Source organism: Eulemur rufifrons, chromosome 3 (assembly GCF_041146395.1).
Source record: "Eulemur rufifrons isolate Redbay chromosome 3, OSU_ERuf_1, whole genome shotgun sequence".
NCBI classification, from domain to species: domain Eukaryota; kingdom Metazoa; phylum Chordata; class Mammalia; order Primates; family Lemuridae; genus Eulemur; species Eulemur rufifrons.
This window is the reverse complement of record NC_090985.1, coordinates 72,022,174-72,041,962: the sequence shown is the minus strand read 5'-3', so window position 1 is coordinate 72,041,962 and position 19,789 is coordinate 72,022,174. Positions and strand designations below refer to the sequence as shown.

General features: G+C 37.9%; 2 protein-coding genes across 3 annotated transcripts in view; one reads left to right on the top strand and one right to left on the bottom strand.

Annotated features, from left to right (window-relative positions):
- E2F5 (E2F transcription factor 5) overlaps positions 1–8,947 on the top strand; it is a 28,717-nt gene extending 19,770 nt beyond the window's left edge. Inside the window, exons 4-8 of one of the 2 annotated variants that reach the window (XM_069466268.1) lie at positions 1,587–1,630; positions 2,875–2,939; positions 4,135–4,405; positions 6,817–6,861; positions 8,161–8,947. In XM_069466268.1, coding sequence (XP_069322369.1) covers positions 1,587–1,630; positions 2,875–2,939; positions 4,135–4,405; positions 6,817–6,861; positions 8,161–8,270 — 535 coding nt within the window. In that variant the 3' untranslated portion in view covers positions 8,271–8,947. Of the gene's footprint in view, positions 1–1,586; positions 1,631–2,874; positions 2,940–4,134; positions 4,406–6,813; positions 6,862–8,160 lie in introns of both variants that reach the window. The other variant, XM_069466267.1, reaches the window with a different exon arrangement.
- RBIS (ribosomal biogenesis factor) lies at positions 8,458–16,374 on the bottom strand. The gene is made up of 4 exons (XM_069466270.1): positions 16,318–16,374; positions 13,412–13,528; positions 9,369–9,485; positions 8,458–9,060 (listed from the first exon to the last, which is right to left on the bottom strand). The coding sequence occupies exons 2-4, from the start codon at positions 13,523–13,525 to the stop codon at positions 8,989–8,991; spliced, it is 303 nt and encodes a 100-aa protein (XP_069322371.1). The 5' UTR covers positions 13,526–13,528; positions 16,318–16,374; the 3' UTR covers positions 8,458–8,988.
- Between the last annotated feature and the right edge of the window lie 3,415 nt (positions 16,375–19,789).

Below are 19,789 nucleotides of genomic sequence, written 5' to 3'. Positions count from 1 at the left end.
AAGAAAAACAAAGATTAGGCTACTTTTAGTCTATGTATTGATAGGATACAATATGCTAGCCGAAGTGTGCTTAGGTGGTCTGTGAATATTGGAAGCCATTGTTAAGTGTATAGGTATGTTTAAATAATTATGTCCTCCAGTATTTTGAAGTGGTAAAAATGCAGCAACTCTCAACGTTTTGAAAAATTTTGGTTTGAAGATGAGATATCACCTGCACACAATCAATCCATGATACTTTCTAATGTTGACCCGAAGATATTAATAGTTCCTACTGGAGGAGAAAGGTCCAAGGCTTGTGTGTCTGTATTACCTTGGGGGAAAAACATTGGTGATATGTACTCCATGTGTTTCTCATAAACCCCTGTTTTCTCTTAGATATATGCAATTCTCTTCCTTTATGAACTTACCTGTACTCTAAGGAAACTAGCCACATTTTATCTTGTATCACCCCTCGTGAAATTTTGACTAATGTATACAATGTAATTTATTTTTCATGTTGTGTTTGGTGAACAAGTCCATAATCTCATTTGTTATTTCCTTTCTGTGGGTCAGAGCTCCTTAACAGTTTGAGAACAATGGGAGTTTTTAAGCTGTGCCTTGTGGAGCCCCAAGATTCAAAAGCCATTGATCTATTTGACCTTAGACTTTGCTGCCCTGGTTTGTAAGATTCTGGCCACTCTCAATTCTCCAAACCATGATTATGTTTTTATATTTTATATAATTTTTTTTTCCTGTATGTTATGATACTTTGATAACCTAAGAAAAACCTTTCTGGCTGAGTAAAGACTGCCCATCCTGGGACTAGCTGATTCTTAGAAACAGCAAGGACTCAGCCAGGATCATGCCTTTGATATACAAACTAACCAGTCCAGAACCAGATGACTCTCTCTGGCCTGTACACTGCATGTGGAAATACTTCTCTGCCTTAATCATCCCAGGGCCAGGTACCAGACAACTAGGGACCACCCTTATAGCTTAGAACTTGTCAAAATTATTCAAACTAGCCCATCCTGAAGTGTTCACCCTGTCCTGTCTTGCCTTTCCCAAGGAAATTCCAATAAAGGTTTGTCTCCTGCCCCCTGACCACCCTAGTGTCTTTCCCATGTAGCTCTGCATGGCTGCCCTGCCTCCTGTCTGTAGGACTTGTGAGTAAAATAAATAAACTTTGTCTTCCCGAGCCTCTCCCATCTCCTCTTGTGGTCTCCTCTGACAGATCATCTTATAAAAGAACATAAAACAGTGACCCCAGAAGATTCTCGATGTGGAGGCTTATATGGTTGCTCTCCACTCCTGATGGCCTCCTTTTGCCCACCTACTCCCTTCTTGATAGCCCCTGCTTCCATGAGGAATGTGCATTGTTTTCCATATCTCTCCCAAGGATCCTAAGATGTCACAAAAATCGGAATGGCTTCTCTTCCGAGCAAGGGATGAGAACTCCTCTTATGGACCCTTATTTCATTGTGTTTGCCTTTTTTTACGTGACCATGTGTGCATTTGGCCATTTAGTTATTCCGGCCATTAGATTATCTTAATTTAAATGCCTAGACCTTGATATAAATGTTCCTTAACTCTTAGGATAGTAGTACATTTTCCTATGTAACTCATGATGACATCTGTAATTGCTTTAATGGTAAGTACTTTTAGATTTTTTTTCTTACGTTCTTCCTCTGTTAATCCATTCAGTGTAGAGTGTACTCATTGTACACTGAATATCCATGTACTCATTAGTCTCAGGAGTTACAGACATTGTGTTTCACTCTGCAGTGCTGTGTATTGATAGCCTGCTTTTGTTTCTGTTTTTATAAGAATTGCTTTGCACAGCTTTCACTTCATTGGCTCCCTTGGTAGTCATAAACTCTGTGGGGGGAGGGGGGGCAGGGGATGGAGGAGAAACTAAATCAGCATAGGGTTAAGCAACAGTTTCAAAGTCAGAGTCACAGAGTCAGTAACCAAACTTGAATTAGAACATGGTTCGCATCAGCACTGTAGAGGCAGCAGGTGTGCTGATCACAAATGAAACTTGAAGCAAGCATGAGGGAAGAATTAGTGAATCCATTTTATAACCATTCAACCTACTCCTATTCAGTTCTCTACCTCCATGTTTTCCCTTTGAAATGATAACATCATGTTAATAATAATTAATTACTGTAACTAAAATGGAGGGACTTGTATTCCCATAATTATAACACAAGTAAAATGAAATTTTGCATATACATTTGTACTTAATTATGCATGTTCCATTAAAAGGACAGCCTTGTGTTGTCTACATATTAAAAAAAAATTCTCCCAAGTATCTTGTCAAGTGGAGTCTGACTTTCCATGTAAAAGTATGTTGGAAATATGTGTGGGTTTATTGCTCTATTTTGCCACCATATTTCCTGAGCTTTCTAAGAAAGTTTGGGGAAAGTTTTATTAATCTGCAACTCAACAGAAATCCGTTGTAGAATTTGACTTCAAAAATAACTTCATTTAAGCTCAAGATTTCACAGTATCATACTTAATCTCTAGTATCTTCAGTCATTTAAATAGATCAAATAAACTTAATTGAAGCTAAAGGGTTTTAAGAATTGCAGACTTTATGGGAGGCTACAGTGAAAGCAAAATTAACTTGAGCTGAATTTGTTAATGAGAATGGAGCTAACACTGAGTATTTACCCTGTTCTCAGAGCTAATACATGCATCATCCCATTTAATCCTTAAAATAAACCTATGTAGTAGGTTATATGTCCCCCATTTTATAGAATTAAAAACCAAAGCCCAGGGTCATCCAGCCTGGGATTGAACCAAACATTCTGACTCCAGAGCCTATACTCTTGCCACTGTATTCTGTGATCAATATTTTCTACAATTTTTTATGTTTATTTTTTTGAATAGGTGATACACTTTTGGCCATTCAGGCACCTTCTGGTACACAGTTGGAGGTACCTATTCCAGAAATGGTATGCAGAATAACTTTTATATAAGTGGAAAAATGGATCTACTGTGTCAAGAGGGACAAGTATATTTTCCTTAGCTCAGTATGAGCTATTAATAGTTGTTATGTAAACATTTTTGAGTTACTACTTTAAAGTTTTATATCTGAAAATGTTGGTATCTGAATCAATGTCTTTAATACTTTTGTAAAATTGGAGAAGTAACAATGAATCATAAATGATTTTTAAGATTGGCCATATTATTAGACATTTCTTGATATTCAATAGCTCAATAAAATGTAAAAACATGTAATCAAAATGTTAAGTCATTTTGTTAAATCATTTTGATTACTTTTTAAAAAATTTATTTGAGCTACAGGATATCAAGAAGTGACAAATGATGTGGTCAATAATCTTCGAAAATCAGTTAAAATGACCACATCTATAACTAATAAAAAATCCCAACTGAGGAAAAAGTGAATTGCCCTAAATTAGGTCTTTTAAAAAACATTTTCTTGCTTACTGAGTCAAAGGCATTTATTTACTCTATGCTGTAAATGAGTTTCATGATTTTAGTTTTCAGGTTCAGATTTTCTAAAACAAACTGATTTGAAAGCTATAACAGCCAAAAAAGAGAGTAGAAAAAGATTACTATATATCTACCTGGCCTCCCCACCATTCTAGAAGTTTGTATTCAGGCATTTATAGTACAGTCTGAAGCCTGGGGGTACAAATTAATTTTCGGAACTGCAGGGATTTTATATTTATTTCTCTGTAGGAAAAATCAGTTGTCTTTGTACTTACAAAATGGGGAAACAGTTTTGATTTGTGAAATAGTTGTAAACTAAGAGAGCATGTTGAGATGAAGACATCCATGGTGGCCAGCTACCTCCAGTAGATGGAGTTCCTGCATATGGAGAATGCTTGGAGCACTGCTGAGCACTGACATGTATAATACACACAGTGAAAATGGATGGTTGCCAGAATTCTACAACCGAGAGTTTTTGCTGATCGGTGATTGAGAAAAGTTTACTTTTTAGAAACAAGTGGTTTACATCCCTCAATATCTCATTCTACTCTTGTGTTTTGACTTAATGATTTTATTTTGTTATATGAATTTAGTTATTAGTCCCCAGTAGCTTTGCCTGTCTTATTGTTAATGTTTCAAGGAAGCTAGAATTGTTAGTAATTATTCATTTGTTTATACCCAATAACTTCAAAGGGTCAGAATGGACAAAAGAAATACCAGATCAATCTAAAGAGTCATTCAGGACCTATCCACGTGCTGCTTATAAATAAAGAGTCCAGTTCATCTAAGCCCGTGGTTTTTCCTGTTCCTCCACCTGATGACCTCACACAGTCTTCCTCTCAGTCCTCAACTCCAGTGACTCCACAGAAATCCAACACAGCAACTCAGAACCTGCCTGAGCAACATGTTTCTGAAAGAAGCCAGAATCTCCTCCAGCAGACACCAGCTACAGATATATCTTCCGGTGGGTTCAGAGCCTTTGTTTTACAAATTAGAGAGGGGAAAGTATGAATACAGATTGAGTATCCCTTATCCAAAGTGCTTGGGACCAGAAGCATTTTGGATTTTTTTAGATTTTGGAATATTTGCATATACATAATGAGATATCTTAGGGGTGGGGCCCAAGTCTAAACACAAAATTCATTTATATTTTATATATACCTTATAGCCTGAAGGTAATATTATAACAATATTTTCAGTAATTTTATGTGCACAAAACAAAGTTTTGACTGTGCATTGACTGATCCATCACATGAGGTCAGGTATGGAATTTTCCACTTATGGCATCATGTTTGTGCTCAAAGTTTCAGATTTTGAATTTTCAGATTAGGGATGTTCAACCTGTACTACAGTCACGCGCCACATAATAATGTTTCAGTCAATGATGGACCATGGTTACAATGGTCCCATAAAATAAGGGAGCTATGTAATGGAGTAGGCCATGCCATCTAGGTTTGTGTAAGTACTCTATCATGTTCTCATGATGCATTTCTCTGCATAAGTTGGAGAGCTTTTCTGAATTTATCAGTTGTGACGTTATTCTGTTGTCTAATACAGAAGGCAAAAGAGTAAGCTTAATTTAATGAACAAGTATTCATTTAGTGTCTCTTGTTTACCCAGCACTGGGATAGGTATTTATGATAAAAATTTAAAAACAGATCCTGTGTTTATATTACTACATGTGTGTCTTACACACACACACACACACACACACTCTCAGAAATATTCAATCAAGTATAATATTAACGTGGTTAAGACTATATATAGAACTATGAATACTGAGAAATGGAAGAATTTATGGGCCAAGGTTTGCTGTTTTCCTTAGGATTCCATTTTTGGGATCAATTAAGCCAAAACTATTCCTTTCCCTTCTTTTACTATTTACCTATGTCAGCTTTTATCTCAAGTTTACTTGGTAAGGTTCTTTTATCTCTGAGTGTGTTTAGTATAAATAATTGAAATATGTTCTATCTACCTTTAAGAAAAATCAAACTTGTGTAGAACATAGTAACTTATGCCTCCTGTTTCTCCATATTGTTATACTTTTTAATTGGGAAGCTTAGTTTTATAAAGTTGATAAATGGTCTCAACTCCAATTATTTGGGAAATCTTGCCTTCCTAAATTCCTTGCATTTCATCTATGAAATGATAAATAGCTAAAATACTAAAGACTGGGTATCAGGAGTAGGAAGCACAACTCCTAAATTTATAAAAATTTCCTTGTTACCCAGTCTTTCCCACTGGTTACATGGCTAGGTATTTAGCAACTCCTTAGTATTCCAAATAAAGGGGTTCATGGTAGGCATTTTCTCAATGATTGCTGAATAGATTAGTTGTGCCAATATAGATGTCATATTGTAGATAATTAAAAACTATTGCACATAATCCAAATTATTTATTTTTACCTCTGGGATGTGTCTCATTACTATTTTGAGAATTTACAGTAGTTAAAAGTGAAGCTAAAAAGGTCTAACTGGACATGAAATGTTTTTTAGCATCTTTTTGCGCCATCCTTCCCTTTCCTTCCCCTAAAAATATTGCTATACTATTTGCCACTTGGATGCACAATAGAAGGCATAGTTCTTAAAAAGCTTATATTCTAATTGGGATAAATAAAGCAGGCAAGCTCTATATGGTTTAGTTTAGACATAGTTAGTACATTGGCTTCCATATGGTTTTATATTTGAAAATACTAGGGAAAGTAATTTTGGGGCAGATTAGAGAGGGCCTCGAATATCAGAGTGAGTTAGGACTTTTAGCCAATAAGCCAGCGAAGATTTGTGACCAAGGAAGTTGCACAATTAGAGCTATACAGTGCTGAGCACAGGATAACATGATTGGGAAAGAAGATGCTTTTGGCCTTGGGAAGCAAAAGAGATCAGAGGCTATGGAGATTGAAGATTAGATATCTGCACCTATGTAACAGAGAACATTAAGGCTGAAATAGTGATGAGAGTGGGAGTCGGAAGAAAAATAACAGATTTGGTGAATATTATTTAGGCAAAATAAGCAACATTTGATGTGTATGAGATCTGGAGATAAAGCAGACAGGAGGAATAGAAAGTGATGTTAAAGTTTTAAGGTTGGGTGACTGGGAGAATTACAATACCACTGACTCTGTAAAACTGAGTTAGTTTTGGGAGTAGGATGATGAGTCTTCTGGTTTTCATCTTGAGTTGTGAAGTATGAAAGTAATGCCAGACACAGAGTAGGTACTCGTGAGAATGATCTTTCCACAAAGTACCAGGACTTTAACTTTGCAATGTCAGTCAGGATGCTTCTATGGCTACCTGTGTTTAAATATAAGTGTCTTTTACTGTTAAAATATGTAAACAGAAATGTAACAAAACTTTTTTACATTTCTGTTTCCAGCAGGATCTATTAGTGGTGATATCATTGATGAGTTAATGTCTTCTGATGGTAAGTAGGTTAAAATTTTACTACCTTATACATCAATAATGCTTTTCTACAATTTGTAAATGACACGATTTAAAAGAAATGAAGAACTTATATTTTCTAACTGCTTTACTATGATGATTCATGAAAATCCTCCCCTAATAATACTTTACAGTAAATGACAGGCATCCTTCCGAATTTATTTTTCTTTGCCTGCATTTTGATGGAAAGAAATCCATTTGGGGATACTTCTCACCTTCCTGAATAAACTTATCAACTGTTGGCACACCAGCCCTTTCTACTCCTGAAGAATCTGGCCCAAGAAGAGTAAAATAGCCTATCTAAATCAACAGGTGATCAGAACACTCACTTGCGTAAATACCCCTACCATGGCCAATTTCAGCCTGCCAATGTGAAGTCAACGAACTATTACTAGCATTAGCCATGTTGTCATCTAATCTGAAAAATTCTTAAAAATCAGTTAGCCACAATGTGCTAATTACTTTAATAATTTTTCTCTGGGCTTCATCTTTTTATAGGTTCTTGGATTCAGAGTTCTAGTTCCTAACAAATATAACAGAGACCTAGCAAATGGTACACTAACCACTTAGAGATATACTAAACACTTATGTAGAAGCAGGCAATGTCAGCAAATTTAGTAAGTCTAGTTCATAATTGTTTTTAAAGTGGCAAACAAAATAAACTTTGATCAATGTTTTTAATCATACATCTTAGTGACAAGTTGAATAAAATTTTAACCTCTATTTCTCAAACTAATACCAATAATCAATGTACAAATTGTCACTAAATGAGAATCTCTTAAAATATATATTAAACAAGTCATTAATTTGATCATTTTCCTATACTTAAAAAATTCATGTGTCAGCCAGGTGCAGTGGCTCACGGCTATAATCCTAGGACTCTGGGAGGCCCAGGCGGGTGGATCGCGTGAGGTCAGGAGTTCGAGCAGCCTGAGCAAGAGTGAGACCCCATCTCTACTAAAAATAGAAAGAAATTATCTGGCCAACTAAAAATATATATAGAAAAAATTAGCTGGGCATGGTGGCACATGCCTGTAGTCCCAGCTACTTGGGAGGCTGAGGCAGTAGGATCGCTTAAGCCCAGGAGTTTGAGGTTGCTGTGAGCTAGGCTGACGCCACAGCACTCACTCTAGCCCGGGCAACAAAGTGAGACTCTGTCTCAAAAAAAAAAAAAAAAATTTCATGTGTCACAACAAACAATTTAATTTGGATTGATGTATTTAAGCATATTTTATGTTTTATAGAAACGATCTTTAACACTGAATTTATTTTTTGTTTGCAGTGTTTCCTCTCTTAAGGCTTTCTCCTACCCCAGCAGATGACTACAACTTTAATTTAGATGATAATGAAGGAGTCTGTGATCTGTTTGATGTCCAGATACTAAATTATTAGATTCTATGGAAACTTGGGACTGTTATCTACCTCTAACTGTGTAACATTTTAGACTTCTTAATAACCTAAGTATTTAAAATAATGAATGTAACACCTTTTTAGTTCACTGATACTGAAGTCTTTTTCCCTAATACTTTCTTTTTTACTTCACAAAACTTCAACCATAAAAACATAGGGCTCTGATTGCTTCATGGGAAAAGTGGTTTAATATCCACCAACTTCCCTACCCTCCCACCCCCCCAAGTAATTACATTCTGCGATTTCAACTTTTCTTCCAGTTCTGAATTCTTCTGTTTTTTTTTCCTCCTATGAGAGGAGAGTTAAAATAGACTACAGCTCAGCAAAAACAAAATAAGTTGGCCAAGGGCTCATCATTTGTTTGTCTTATATTTTTACTGCCATGAAATTGTATTTCTGTATGTCCTTCAATCCAAACAGACATTCACTGCCACTTATAAAGTGAAGGATGTAAATGAGGATATATAACTGTTTCAGTGAACAGATTTTGTGAAGTGCCTTCTGTTTTAGCACTTTAAGTTTATCACATTTTGTTGACTTCTGACATTCCACTTTCCTAGATTATTAGGAAAGATCTGTTTATGTAGTTTATTTTTTAAATGTGCCAATGCCTGTACATTAACAAGATTTTTAAAAATAAAATTGTATAAAACATTTAATTTATTGGTCTTTTTGGGGAATTAGCTATATCATCACTGTATTACAATTGAGCCATTAATCTTGTAGCTTCATCAACATTAACTGGTTCGCTTTCATGAGGCGGCTGAGGAATCTAAAGGGAGAAAGTGTTATATTGAAAAACTTAGATAACAACAGCAAACAAAAATGACTTGTATATAATCTGTTATCCAATTAAATTTCTTCTAGTCATACCTTTGGAAGTACAATAAGTTCTTATATTCAGACTCATTGTTTTAGAGTCTGAATATGACTAAACATGCTATATATACTATAGAGCCAAGTACACTGAAGAGCCAAGTCCTAAAAATTACACTCAACATACAGGTTTGGAAAATTTGGAGTTTAATTTGTTAGCCCTCAATTTATAGGCTATAAACAAAGCAAGTGATTTCTACTTACCAATTCTTTCTCCACAGGTTCAAGAGAAAGGCCTTTTGAGAAGTGGGCAAGTTCCTTTTGTATATTTACAAAAGCTTTATTGACTCTCTTAACTTTTTCATCATTCATAATGTTTATCTTTTAAAAAAGAAAAAAAGCATTAATCTATGTTCTCATAGCCATGAAAGATAAAATATGTTCAACCTTAACCTTGTTAAACCTAAAAATCTAAAAACTCTTATCTACAAATTGGGGATAATTCACACTAAAATTCTTAATCTTATTGGGAAATTTGAGACAAAAGGTTTTGATTTCCAAAAATAAGATTTATGTGGATATGCCTCACACTTAGACTTTACTAATATAGGAAGGCCAAAATATGTCCGATAAGGTGATTTGTAATTAGATATATATATTTGGTCTTTGTCCCCATTTCCTGTCATACAACTTCTAAAATCCTTGGAATCTGCAGAGGGATATGCCTGTCTTTTGAATGCTAACGAGATGGCTTATGGCTAAGGTCTCTTTAGATAACTTCAGGATAGGGGCTGGTCACCTGAAGGACCCTCCCAGGGTTAGAAAGTTGGGACTTTTAGCTTAGGGAGGGGAAAGGGAGATAAGATGAGGGTTAAATTAATCAGAAATGGCCAATAAGATTTAATCAATCATGCCTACATAATGAAACCTCCATAAAACACCAAAAGAATAGGGTTTGGAGAGCATCTGGATGGATAGCGAAACACACAGAGGTCCCTGCAGAGTAGTATGCCCCTTCCGCATACACCCCTTGTCCTAGGCATCTGCCATTTGGCTGTGCGTCTCTTAGGTTGGTACAAAAGTAATTGCGGTTTCTGACTGTGAATTTTAAATTATAACTAGGCTCAAACACATCTTTTTAATCAAAATAGGAACCATTACAATGAACACATTTTTGCCAATGAGAAATAAGTTTGTTTATTCCTGTAGTGTAAAAATCCATGCTTCAGGATTCCATAAACTCTTGGAAAGCATTCTCTGCATCCTGCTGGTTGTGGAAGTGTTTTCCCTGCAAAAAGTTGTCAAAATGCTTGAAGAAGTGGTGGTTGGTGAGAGGTCAGGTGAATATGGTGGATGAGGCAAAACTTTGTAGCCCAATTCATTCAACTTTTGAAGCGTTGGTTGTGTGACCTGTGGTCGGGTGTTGTTATGGAGAAGAATTGGGCCCTTTTTATTGACCAATGCTAGCTGCAGGGAATGCAGTTTTTGGTGCATCTCATCAATTTGTTGAGCATACTTCTCAGATGTAATAGTTTCGTTGGGATTCAGAAAGCTGTAGTGGATCAGACTGGCAGCAGACCACCAAACAATGACCATGACCTTTTTTTGGTGCACGTTTGGCTTTGGGAAGTGATTTAGAACTTCTTTTCAGTCCAACCAATGAGCCGGTCTTCACCAGCTGTCGTATAAAATGTGGTGTAGTTTCTAAAGCCACTTCACATTTGAAATTTTTCTTACCTTAGAAAGTTTCTAGTTATCTGAATGTCTAGTTTTGTATTCTTTTGTGTATGTTCACTGTTTCTCAGTATTACCACTTGAATAATTCTCTGTACAGGGGGGTTTGTGCTATACACTGGGGTGTCTAATTGCAGCAATAAAGCCTTTCTTTAAAAAGGAAAAAAAAAAATCCACTTTTTATTGCACATCACAATCCAACAGAGAAATGGTTCATTCTTGTTGCGTACAATAAGAGAAGATGACACTTCAAAACGATGATTTTTTTGATTTTTGGTCAGCTCATAAGGCACTCACTTTTCAAGCTTTTTCACCTTTCCAATTTGCTTCAAATGCCAAACGACCGTAGAACAGTTGACATTGAGTTCTTCAGCAACTTCTCGTGTAGTTGTAAGAGGATCAGCTTCAATGATTGCTCTCAACTGGCTGTTGTCAACTTCTGATGGCTGGCCACTGTGCTCCTCATCTTCAAGGCTCTCATCTCCTTTGCCAAACTTCTTGAACCATCACTGCACTGTGTTGTTCTTCTTCTTCTTCTTTTTTTTTTTTTTTTTTCATTTCAGCTCATTATGGGGGTACAAAAGTTCAGGTTATATATATTGCCCATGCCTCCCCATCCCCCTGAGTCTGAGCTTCAAGCGTGTCCATTCCCTAGACAGTGCACATCGCACTCATCATGTAGGTCCTGGGCCAAATACATTGTTGATGTTGCAAGTTGTCTCTGCTGCTTTATGACCCATTTTGAACTCGAATAAGAAAATTGCTCAGATTTGCTTTTTGTCTAACATCATTTCCATAGTCTAAAATAAATATAAGTGGCAAGTAATGTCATTAGCAAAAAAAGCATAAAGCAAGAAATGTGCATTAAAATGATGTATAACATACCCACATTTATTTAAGAATGTATTCCAATATCAAACGGCAAATTTCAACAATGCTAAAACTGCAATTACTTTTGCACCAACCTTAATAAAATCCTTTATAACATAACATAATAAATCAATAAAAGTAAGTAGTGTTTTCCTGGGTTATGTGAGCTGCTCCAGCAAATTAATAGAACCCAAGGAGGGGGTTATGGGGGTTAGAAGTTCAGGTAAAACAACCTGGGGCTTGCAACTGGCATCACAAGTGGAGGGGGCAGTCTTGTGGGGACTGAACCCACAACCTGGGAGGTCTGATGCCATCTCCAGGTAGACAGTGTCAGATTTGAATTAAATTAGAGGACACCCAGCTGATGCCTGCTGGTGATTCACCTGCAGAATTGCTTGGTGTGGGGAAAACCCCCACAAATCTTCTATCAGAAGTGGTGAGTGTCTATGTGAGAGAAAGAACAGGAGAAACTTGAGTTTGTTTTTTCCTATATTCTTACAGTGACTGTGATTTTTCTGGGCTATGGTACTGTCATCCCTTATCTATAAAAAAAGAAACCTAGATCAAATACTTTTAATGTCTTCTAACAGTACATCTCTGAATCCTTCCTTAACCTTTTTGTCTGAATGGAATTTCCCTGAGGACAGCTTCCCTTGCAGTCCTCCTCTTTTGAGTATAAGAGGTTAGGCTGGTGGTCTTGTTCTTCACTGCTGCTAGCAAACAATTTCTCCTTCAAAACCCTCAGCTCCTTTGCATCTTATGCCGCCCACCCACAGATCTCTCTTAGATCCTACCTATCAGCACATGTGAAGGTTCTAGTACCTCCCATCCAAACAAAATAATCTTCCTCAAGTATACCAAGCTTTTCCATAGCTCAGAGCCTCTGCACTTGCTATTATCTCTGCCTAGCACACACTGCTCCCAACACTTCCCAGCTCCTTATCATTCTGGTCTTGGTTTCAGTGTCACCTATGAGCAAAATCCAATGTAAAATTGTCATCCCCAAACCCCCATCACATCATCCAGCTTTATTTCGTTTTTAGCATTTACAAAATCATAAAACTGCTCAACCAAAAAGCGTAACTGACTAGCTCATGAAAGTTGGAAGATAAAATGTTACATTCCTATGGACTATTATAATTACTGAGTCCTAGAGAGCTGACTCCACCTACTACCAACACTTGAAAACATTTTCTTAAGGAATTTTCTTAAAAGACTCTACTTAATCTTGATGAAGAAATTTCTCAAGTATTTTGAAATATAAACAAAGAAACTCCTTTGTTTTCAAATTTTACATGTCAAGAAATAAAATATTTTATCTTAACAGGATTTTGAGTTTCAGTTATCTTCAGACAGATAAGAATTACTAAGGAGAAAATAGAATGGGTGCTCACTGACATCCCGTCTTGGCTCTATTAATATGTTCTTGGATGTATTTCCCATACTGTGGTTTTTCATGATTTTTATGCTCTAATAAAGCTATTAAACTGTTACATGGAGCTTCACATATTTGTAGTTAAAATGCTTTTTTCTTACATTTGGATTCAAGGAAAGGTGGTTATCCTTCATTTTTTTTAAGCAAATGTTTAAGATCATCTTGCCTTTGTACAAAAAGCTAAAAAAAATTTTTTTAAAATATCTAGTTCAGTAGCTTATAACTGTGCTTTGCTTTAAGTCAAGAAGAGTACTTTATTAATACTCACCTTCTTAAGATTAGTTGTAACTGGTTTTGCTTTGTTTTTAGCCTTAAAGTTTTTTTGGCTGGCTATGTGAAATACATTCCTGGACTTCTGCCCTCTTAATTTGTTCTTGGCCATTGTCTAGGAAAGAAAGAAAATAAGTTCAATTAAATTCCCTACATTTATGAACTAAATCATTTTAATTTTTAAAGCAAAGGTACCAATTAAGTCTAAGAAATTCCATCTTACCTCCTGATTATTTTAGAAGTTGCTGCATGTATTAAATTACTTCCATGTCTACCCCTACTATTGTATCTAATTCTGTTCTGCGTCCCCAGCACCTGGCCCACGGGAGGCACCCAATTAACATCTGCTGGTTGAATTCATTTACCAGCACAACTACTTTTTCTCAGCAGCATCTCTGATGAGGTTAACCATCACCATCTATCCCTCTACTCCTCTACTACACTATTTTGGTTCCTGTCATACTTTAGGGACTGACTCTGTCTCCTTCTTGACTTCTTTTTCGTTCCTTTTTACTCTTTCCACTTTCTCTCCTGTGCATCCCGTCAAAATCAGTTCTTAATCCTCAACTCCCTACCTCCCTCTCTCCCTTAAATTACTTTTTTTTTTTTTTATTAATATAGGGTCTCATTATGTTGCCCAGCTAGAATGCAGTGGCATCATCATGGCTCACAGCAACCTCAAACTCCTGGGATCAAGCAATCCTCCTGGCTCAGCCTCCCAAGTAGCTGGGACTACAGGCAAGCGCCACCATACCCAGCTAATTTTTCTATTTTTAGTAGAGGCAGGGTCTCACTCTTACTCAAGCTGGTCTCAAACACTTGACCTCAGGCTATCCTCCCACCTCAGCCACCCAGCGTGCAAGGATTACAGGGGTGAGCCACCATGCTCAGCCACTTAAATTACTTTTATGACTTCCATATCACCTCTATGTGAATGGCTCTTGCCTTGAAACCTTGGATATTTTCTTCTCTCTGTAGCTAGACATGCATTAAGCTGGTAAATTCTACCTTAGAAACATCTCTCAAATCTGTCTTTAGTAACATATGTGAAAACAATTTAAAAAATATTAATAGTTAACGCTTATTGGGCTTTTACGTACAAGCACTATGCTAATAGCATTTTATATGTTTTAACTAATTTACACATCACAACAATCCTCTGTGGGAGGTAGTATTATCCCCATTTTACAGATAAAAACTGGTACAAAGAGAAGTTAATTTGCCCGACACCACACTTTTAGTAACCAGGGGATGCCAGGACTTACAGGTGACTAGATCAGAGCTAACATCATGTAATATTGCCTCTCATGTATAAAAAAAAAGCAATACAAAGACATGGTGTGGTATTGCATGGTTCAGAATGGAGTTACTGCTCAGTCCCAAGGTCCATTAGGTTAGACCACAGGTTGTCAAATTATGCCCATGGACCAATCATGCCAGGAACCTGTCTTTGTAACTAAAGTTTAATTGGAACACAGCTCCGTCCACTCAATTATGTATTGTCTACAGCTGCTTTCCTAGTACAACTATGACCCACAAAGCCTAAGATACTTACTGTCTCGCCTTTTATAGAAAGTTTGCCAACCCCTGGCTTAAGCCATCTGCACAAATGGCTATCTGGCACAGTGCTATGTGATGAACCTTCCCAACGTTAAGAACCTTCAATGGCTCTCCCAATGCATAAGGGGCAATATGCCTTGGCCTAGAATATTACTGCTACCCTGAATCTAGCCTAAATTTGTCAAACACATCTCCTGCTACCTCTATATACACACTGCACTAGCCAGTCTAGACTACTGACTGTTCTATGAAGACACCTTGCACATTTTCTTTCCTTTGCTCACTTAGTATCTCTTGACCAAAATTTTTCTCTTCCTTCAATGTAGCCTCAGGGGCAGCAACACTTCTGAAACCCAATAGTACTCCTACTTAAAAACATTATTATCACAGAAGCAGCAAAACACACAATAAAACTCCTCAACTCAAGTAATCTAAAAGCCTCCTAATAGTAACCAAAACCCAGTCACTCATCTAGTATTTATTAATCAATTACTGTGTGTCAGGTGTGGTACAGAACTGATAAAAATGTGTGTTTATAGATTAAAAATATATGGAACATAAACACCTAATGTTAAGTGATATATACAGAACATACACAAATAGACATGATAGGTATAATGTGTATTACATATGATACTATATATAACATACATATGGAACATAGGTGTTGTTAAGGATAGCATACAAATGAGGACGCAAGAGGAAGAGGTCTACTAGAGTTGGGGATGTAAGCAAGGTTCGCGGAGAAGCTAATACGCATGTTGGGGGCATACGGAAATTCTCTGATAACCACGTGAAAACTGCGATCATGAAAGCCCAAAACTGGGGACCCTGCCAAGAGAGTAAGGCCCCTCTCTTGCTCTCCATCCGTTAGGTGAGGCCCCTTTAGGGACTGTCACAGCTGCAAAGATCAGCCTGTCTCAAGGGCCACCGCTCCCAGGCAGCCTTCATCCTTGGCTAACCCATGAGGGTAGAAAGACCTGGCTGTCTTGGCCCCACTGGAGGCAGCTCTAGCTCTGGGCCTCACCAGGGAGCAAACATCACAGCTTGACTCCCCCTGTCCATCCCGCCTCTCCCAGCCCTTCCTTCCACAGGTGCTGGCCCCAGAAGCCCCCTCACAGCCACCCTCCCAGTCTGCTTCCTGCGTGCCTACCTGAGACTCATTTCTGGGCAACACCAACAGCTACCAGGGGTTCGGCCTGCTGCCCAATAGGGCTGCGTGAGGCACAGCGCGACGGAATCCAGCCTCCGCGCCACCGCAGCACGAAGCCGGCCCAATCCCGCCCCAACCCCGGTAAACTTCACAACTCCCAGAAAAATTTCTTTATTAACCTCTCACCAGACCTTGGATATCCGCGTGTAGCTTCTTAAACTCCAGGTGATGTCATCTGCACGTACAGGGTCCCGGAAGTTCCGAGAGGAGGTAGCCAGTCAAAATTCCGTTCACGAGCCGTAGTCCCGCCCATCGGGTGTAACCCCGCCCACAGGTCCCGGTCTATAAATAGAACGAAGCCCCGCCCACCGAGCGTAATCCGCCCACAGAGCCGGTTCCCGCCCCGCTGGCGTAGTCCCGCCCACAGAGCGCTCGCCGTTCCGTCTAGTAAGGTGCCCGAAGCAGAGCGAAGCCCCGCCCACAAAGTGCGGTTTCCCCACAGCTGGAACTTTTAGACGTGGTTGTGGACGTGTTCTCTCGTCAAGCGAACTAGAAGCGTTAGGGAGCCAAGTCTCGACTTCCCCGGGTTGGTACCTGTACGGAAAACACCCGAGGTGCTTTTGAGACACTGAGCCGTGGGGACTGTCACGCTTGTAGTCAGCCCTCAGCCACTGATTCCTGGCTGGCTCTGCCCACGCTCCAGGGAGGAGGCGCTGCGTACTTCTGGGTGGTTTCTGGCACGCGGCTGGGAAGATCCTGAGCTATAATCTCTGAAAGGAAAATTTGTGATGAGCGAGAAGTTATAAATGCTGTTCTCATTGCAGCTTCTTTGTTTCAGAAAGAGAATTTCTGACAGCACGGCAAAGGCACATGAAACTAGGCACAATATAACATATAAAAATAAAACAAGTACCAGGGAACTTAGAAAAACCTGGGAGAAACATTTTTGCTTTCCAGTTGTATGTATCTATGTTTCCTAATTAGGACATTCTGGGTTGAATAATTTAAAAAATTGACTCAATTCTTCCAAAAGAATATTCTCATTAAAGCTAACAGTTTTCACATGTATCTTTATTTGTTGAGGTCACAGGAAAAGCCAGATTTCAAACAAATGTACTGATATTAATATGCCATTTTGTAACTTAAAAAAAAATTCAGCCTACACTATGCTCTAAGTACCAAAATGAGGCAATAGTACCACCCCTCTTTTGCAAGTGAGAATAATACTAAGGCTCAGAGTTTAAACCATTTGCGGGCAGCCATACAACTAGTAATTAACAAAGCAGATGTTTTTTTAAAAACTAGGTGTTTGTTAGTTTTTGTAAACTAGCAAATCACAGATCCACATTTGTTGGCACTTGGTCAAGTCCACTTTCCAACAAATCAGCCACTTGTCTACTTACAGAAGGATGAGCCATTTGAACAATAAATCTTTTTACTATGTTTATGCTCATCACAAAAAATTAAGGACTACATTAAAGGAAGGAATAATTGCCTGTCAACATATGTTTATTCAAACTTTTGTATTCTTTCTAAAGAGCAACCTTTTTAAAAAAAAAAAACCTTAAAATGCTGGTATAAAATGTCTAGAATATGTGGGAACAAAACCAAAGCTACAGAAAATCATTAGATTATTTTACAAGGCCAGAGTTATTGACAAATACTGAAACAAATAGGCAGGTATAATTATGGTTCCTTGAATGTAAAGCTGTTAGTGTATATGTAGGAGACAAAGAAATAAATGTAATGCAATGACATTACAGTGTTTATGAAAACTTGTAGGCCTAGCTTTTCTTTTGAAATGATAAGAAAGAGATATACTAAGGAAATAACATGGTTACACCGGCAAGAGCAGAGGCATTGTATAAGGTAAAAGTGAGGAGGCATGAAATTCTGTTTTACCTCTCCCACCAATAAACCAGTGTGACCTTGGAAAAGTTATTTCATTTCTCTGTGCCTTTCCCGTAGGTATGTACATGGTCATTATACCCACTTCAGAGAACATTCATTATGTGCTCAGCATCCCTTTCTGGGTAACTACGTTTCTCCCATTAAGTAGTCCTGGTTGGGCGGATAATTACAGTCCTGCGAGGATTTTCTGACTACAGTTAGTGGAGAATGCTTCCTCTTGCATTTGGTGTCTTTGTGCTGGGATGATGTAAAATGGAGGCTATCTCCTCCCCCAACTAGGAGGAAGCCTGTCTATAGTGGGAGAAAGTGAGAGCAATACACAAAAGCAAACAGCTGAACAGAACAAGAGGATTCTGACGATCTCATCTGAGTCCTTGCACTGAGCCATAGGTGGAAGAAAGATCCATCATCCCTCATGGGCTTAAACTACCTTGGGCTATTTTTTTTTTTAATCACTTGTACCTGAAAGAGTCTTTTTTTTTTTTTTCTTTTTCGTTTTTAAAGATGGAGTCTTACTCTGTCACCTGGGCTAGAGTGCTGTGGCATGAGCCTAGCTCACAGCAACCTCACACTTCTGGGCTCAAGTGATCTTCCTGCCTCAGCCTCCCAAGTAGCTGGGACTACCAGCTGCACCACCATGCCCGGCTAATTTTCTATTTTTAGTAGAGATGGGGTCTCACTGTTGCTCAGGCTGGGCTCAAACTCCTGAGCTTAAACAATCTTCCCATCTTGGCCTGCCAGAATGCTAAGATTACAGATGTGAGCCACCACACCCGGCCCCTGGAAGAGTCTTGACTCTATTGCTGTCCTACCTGCTTCATATGATTATTGTGCAGAGTTAATGACATACAAAACAGAAAAAAAGGATCATATTAATTTTCTAAGAGCCATATTTACATATGAACCAAATGAACCATATATATAGAAAGAAAAGAAAATAGCTTCAAGTTTTTTAGTCTTTAAAAATACATACAAAAATCATATTTCCAGCTTTTCTAACAATCTTAAAAATGGATAGAATAAAAAATTTAAAAAACACATCTCTCAGAAACCTTAGTTTTCCTGCTGAGACTAGAGAATGCAGAGTTCTTCACACACCCCTGGTCTTCAGAGAACTGTCTCGGAAGCAACTCAACAAGTAAACAAAGATAATTAGGAAGAAAAAAATGAGAGCACATGTGAATAATCATAAACCGTCTATCACAAAACTCACAGCCCTCTACCAGAACAAAGCCAGCCTTGTGCAGATGTTACTCCATAAGAAACTTATTTTGTCTGTTTAACTTCCACCACTTCTCTCCACCACTTGGTTTTACTCAATCAAAATGTTATAGTTTGAACACCTAGGCTCTGTGAGGGCTCAAAGGAAGTTCATGACTTGTTTCTTTCTCTTAAAGAGGGCACAAGCATCTCGATTGTGAATGCACAGGGAACAATGATTCTTGACAGAAAGAGGTAAAAACTATGATAAATGCACAAATATATGTTATTTATGGAAGGAGATACTTTTGAATTCTGGAAACATTTAGGTTGAAGCTTCCATCTGATTGTCTTAGAGAAGAAATAGGCAGATTACAGCCCAAAGGCCAGATCTAGCCCACTAGTTTTTTTATATAGCACATTCTTTGTATAGCTAAGAATGATTTTACATTTCAAAATGGGGAAAAAGTCAAAATAAGAACAATATGTTGTGACACATGCATGTTCTATTAAGTTTGTATCTCAATGTCCACAAATAAAGTTTCACTGGAA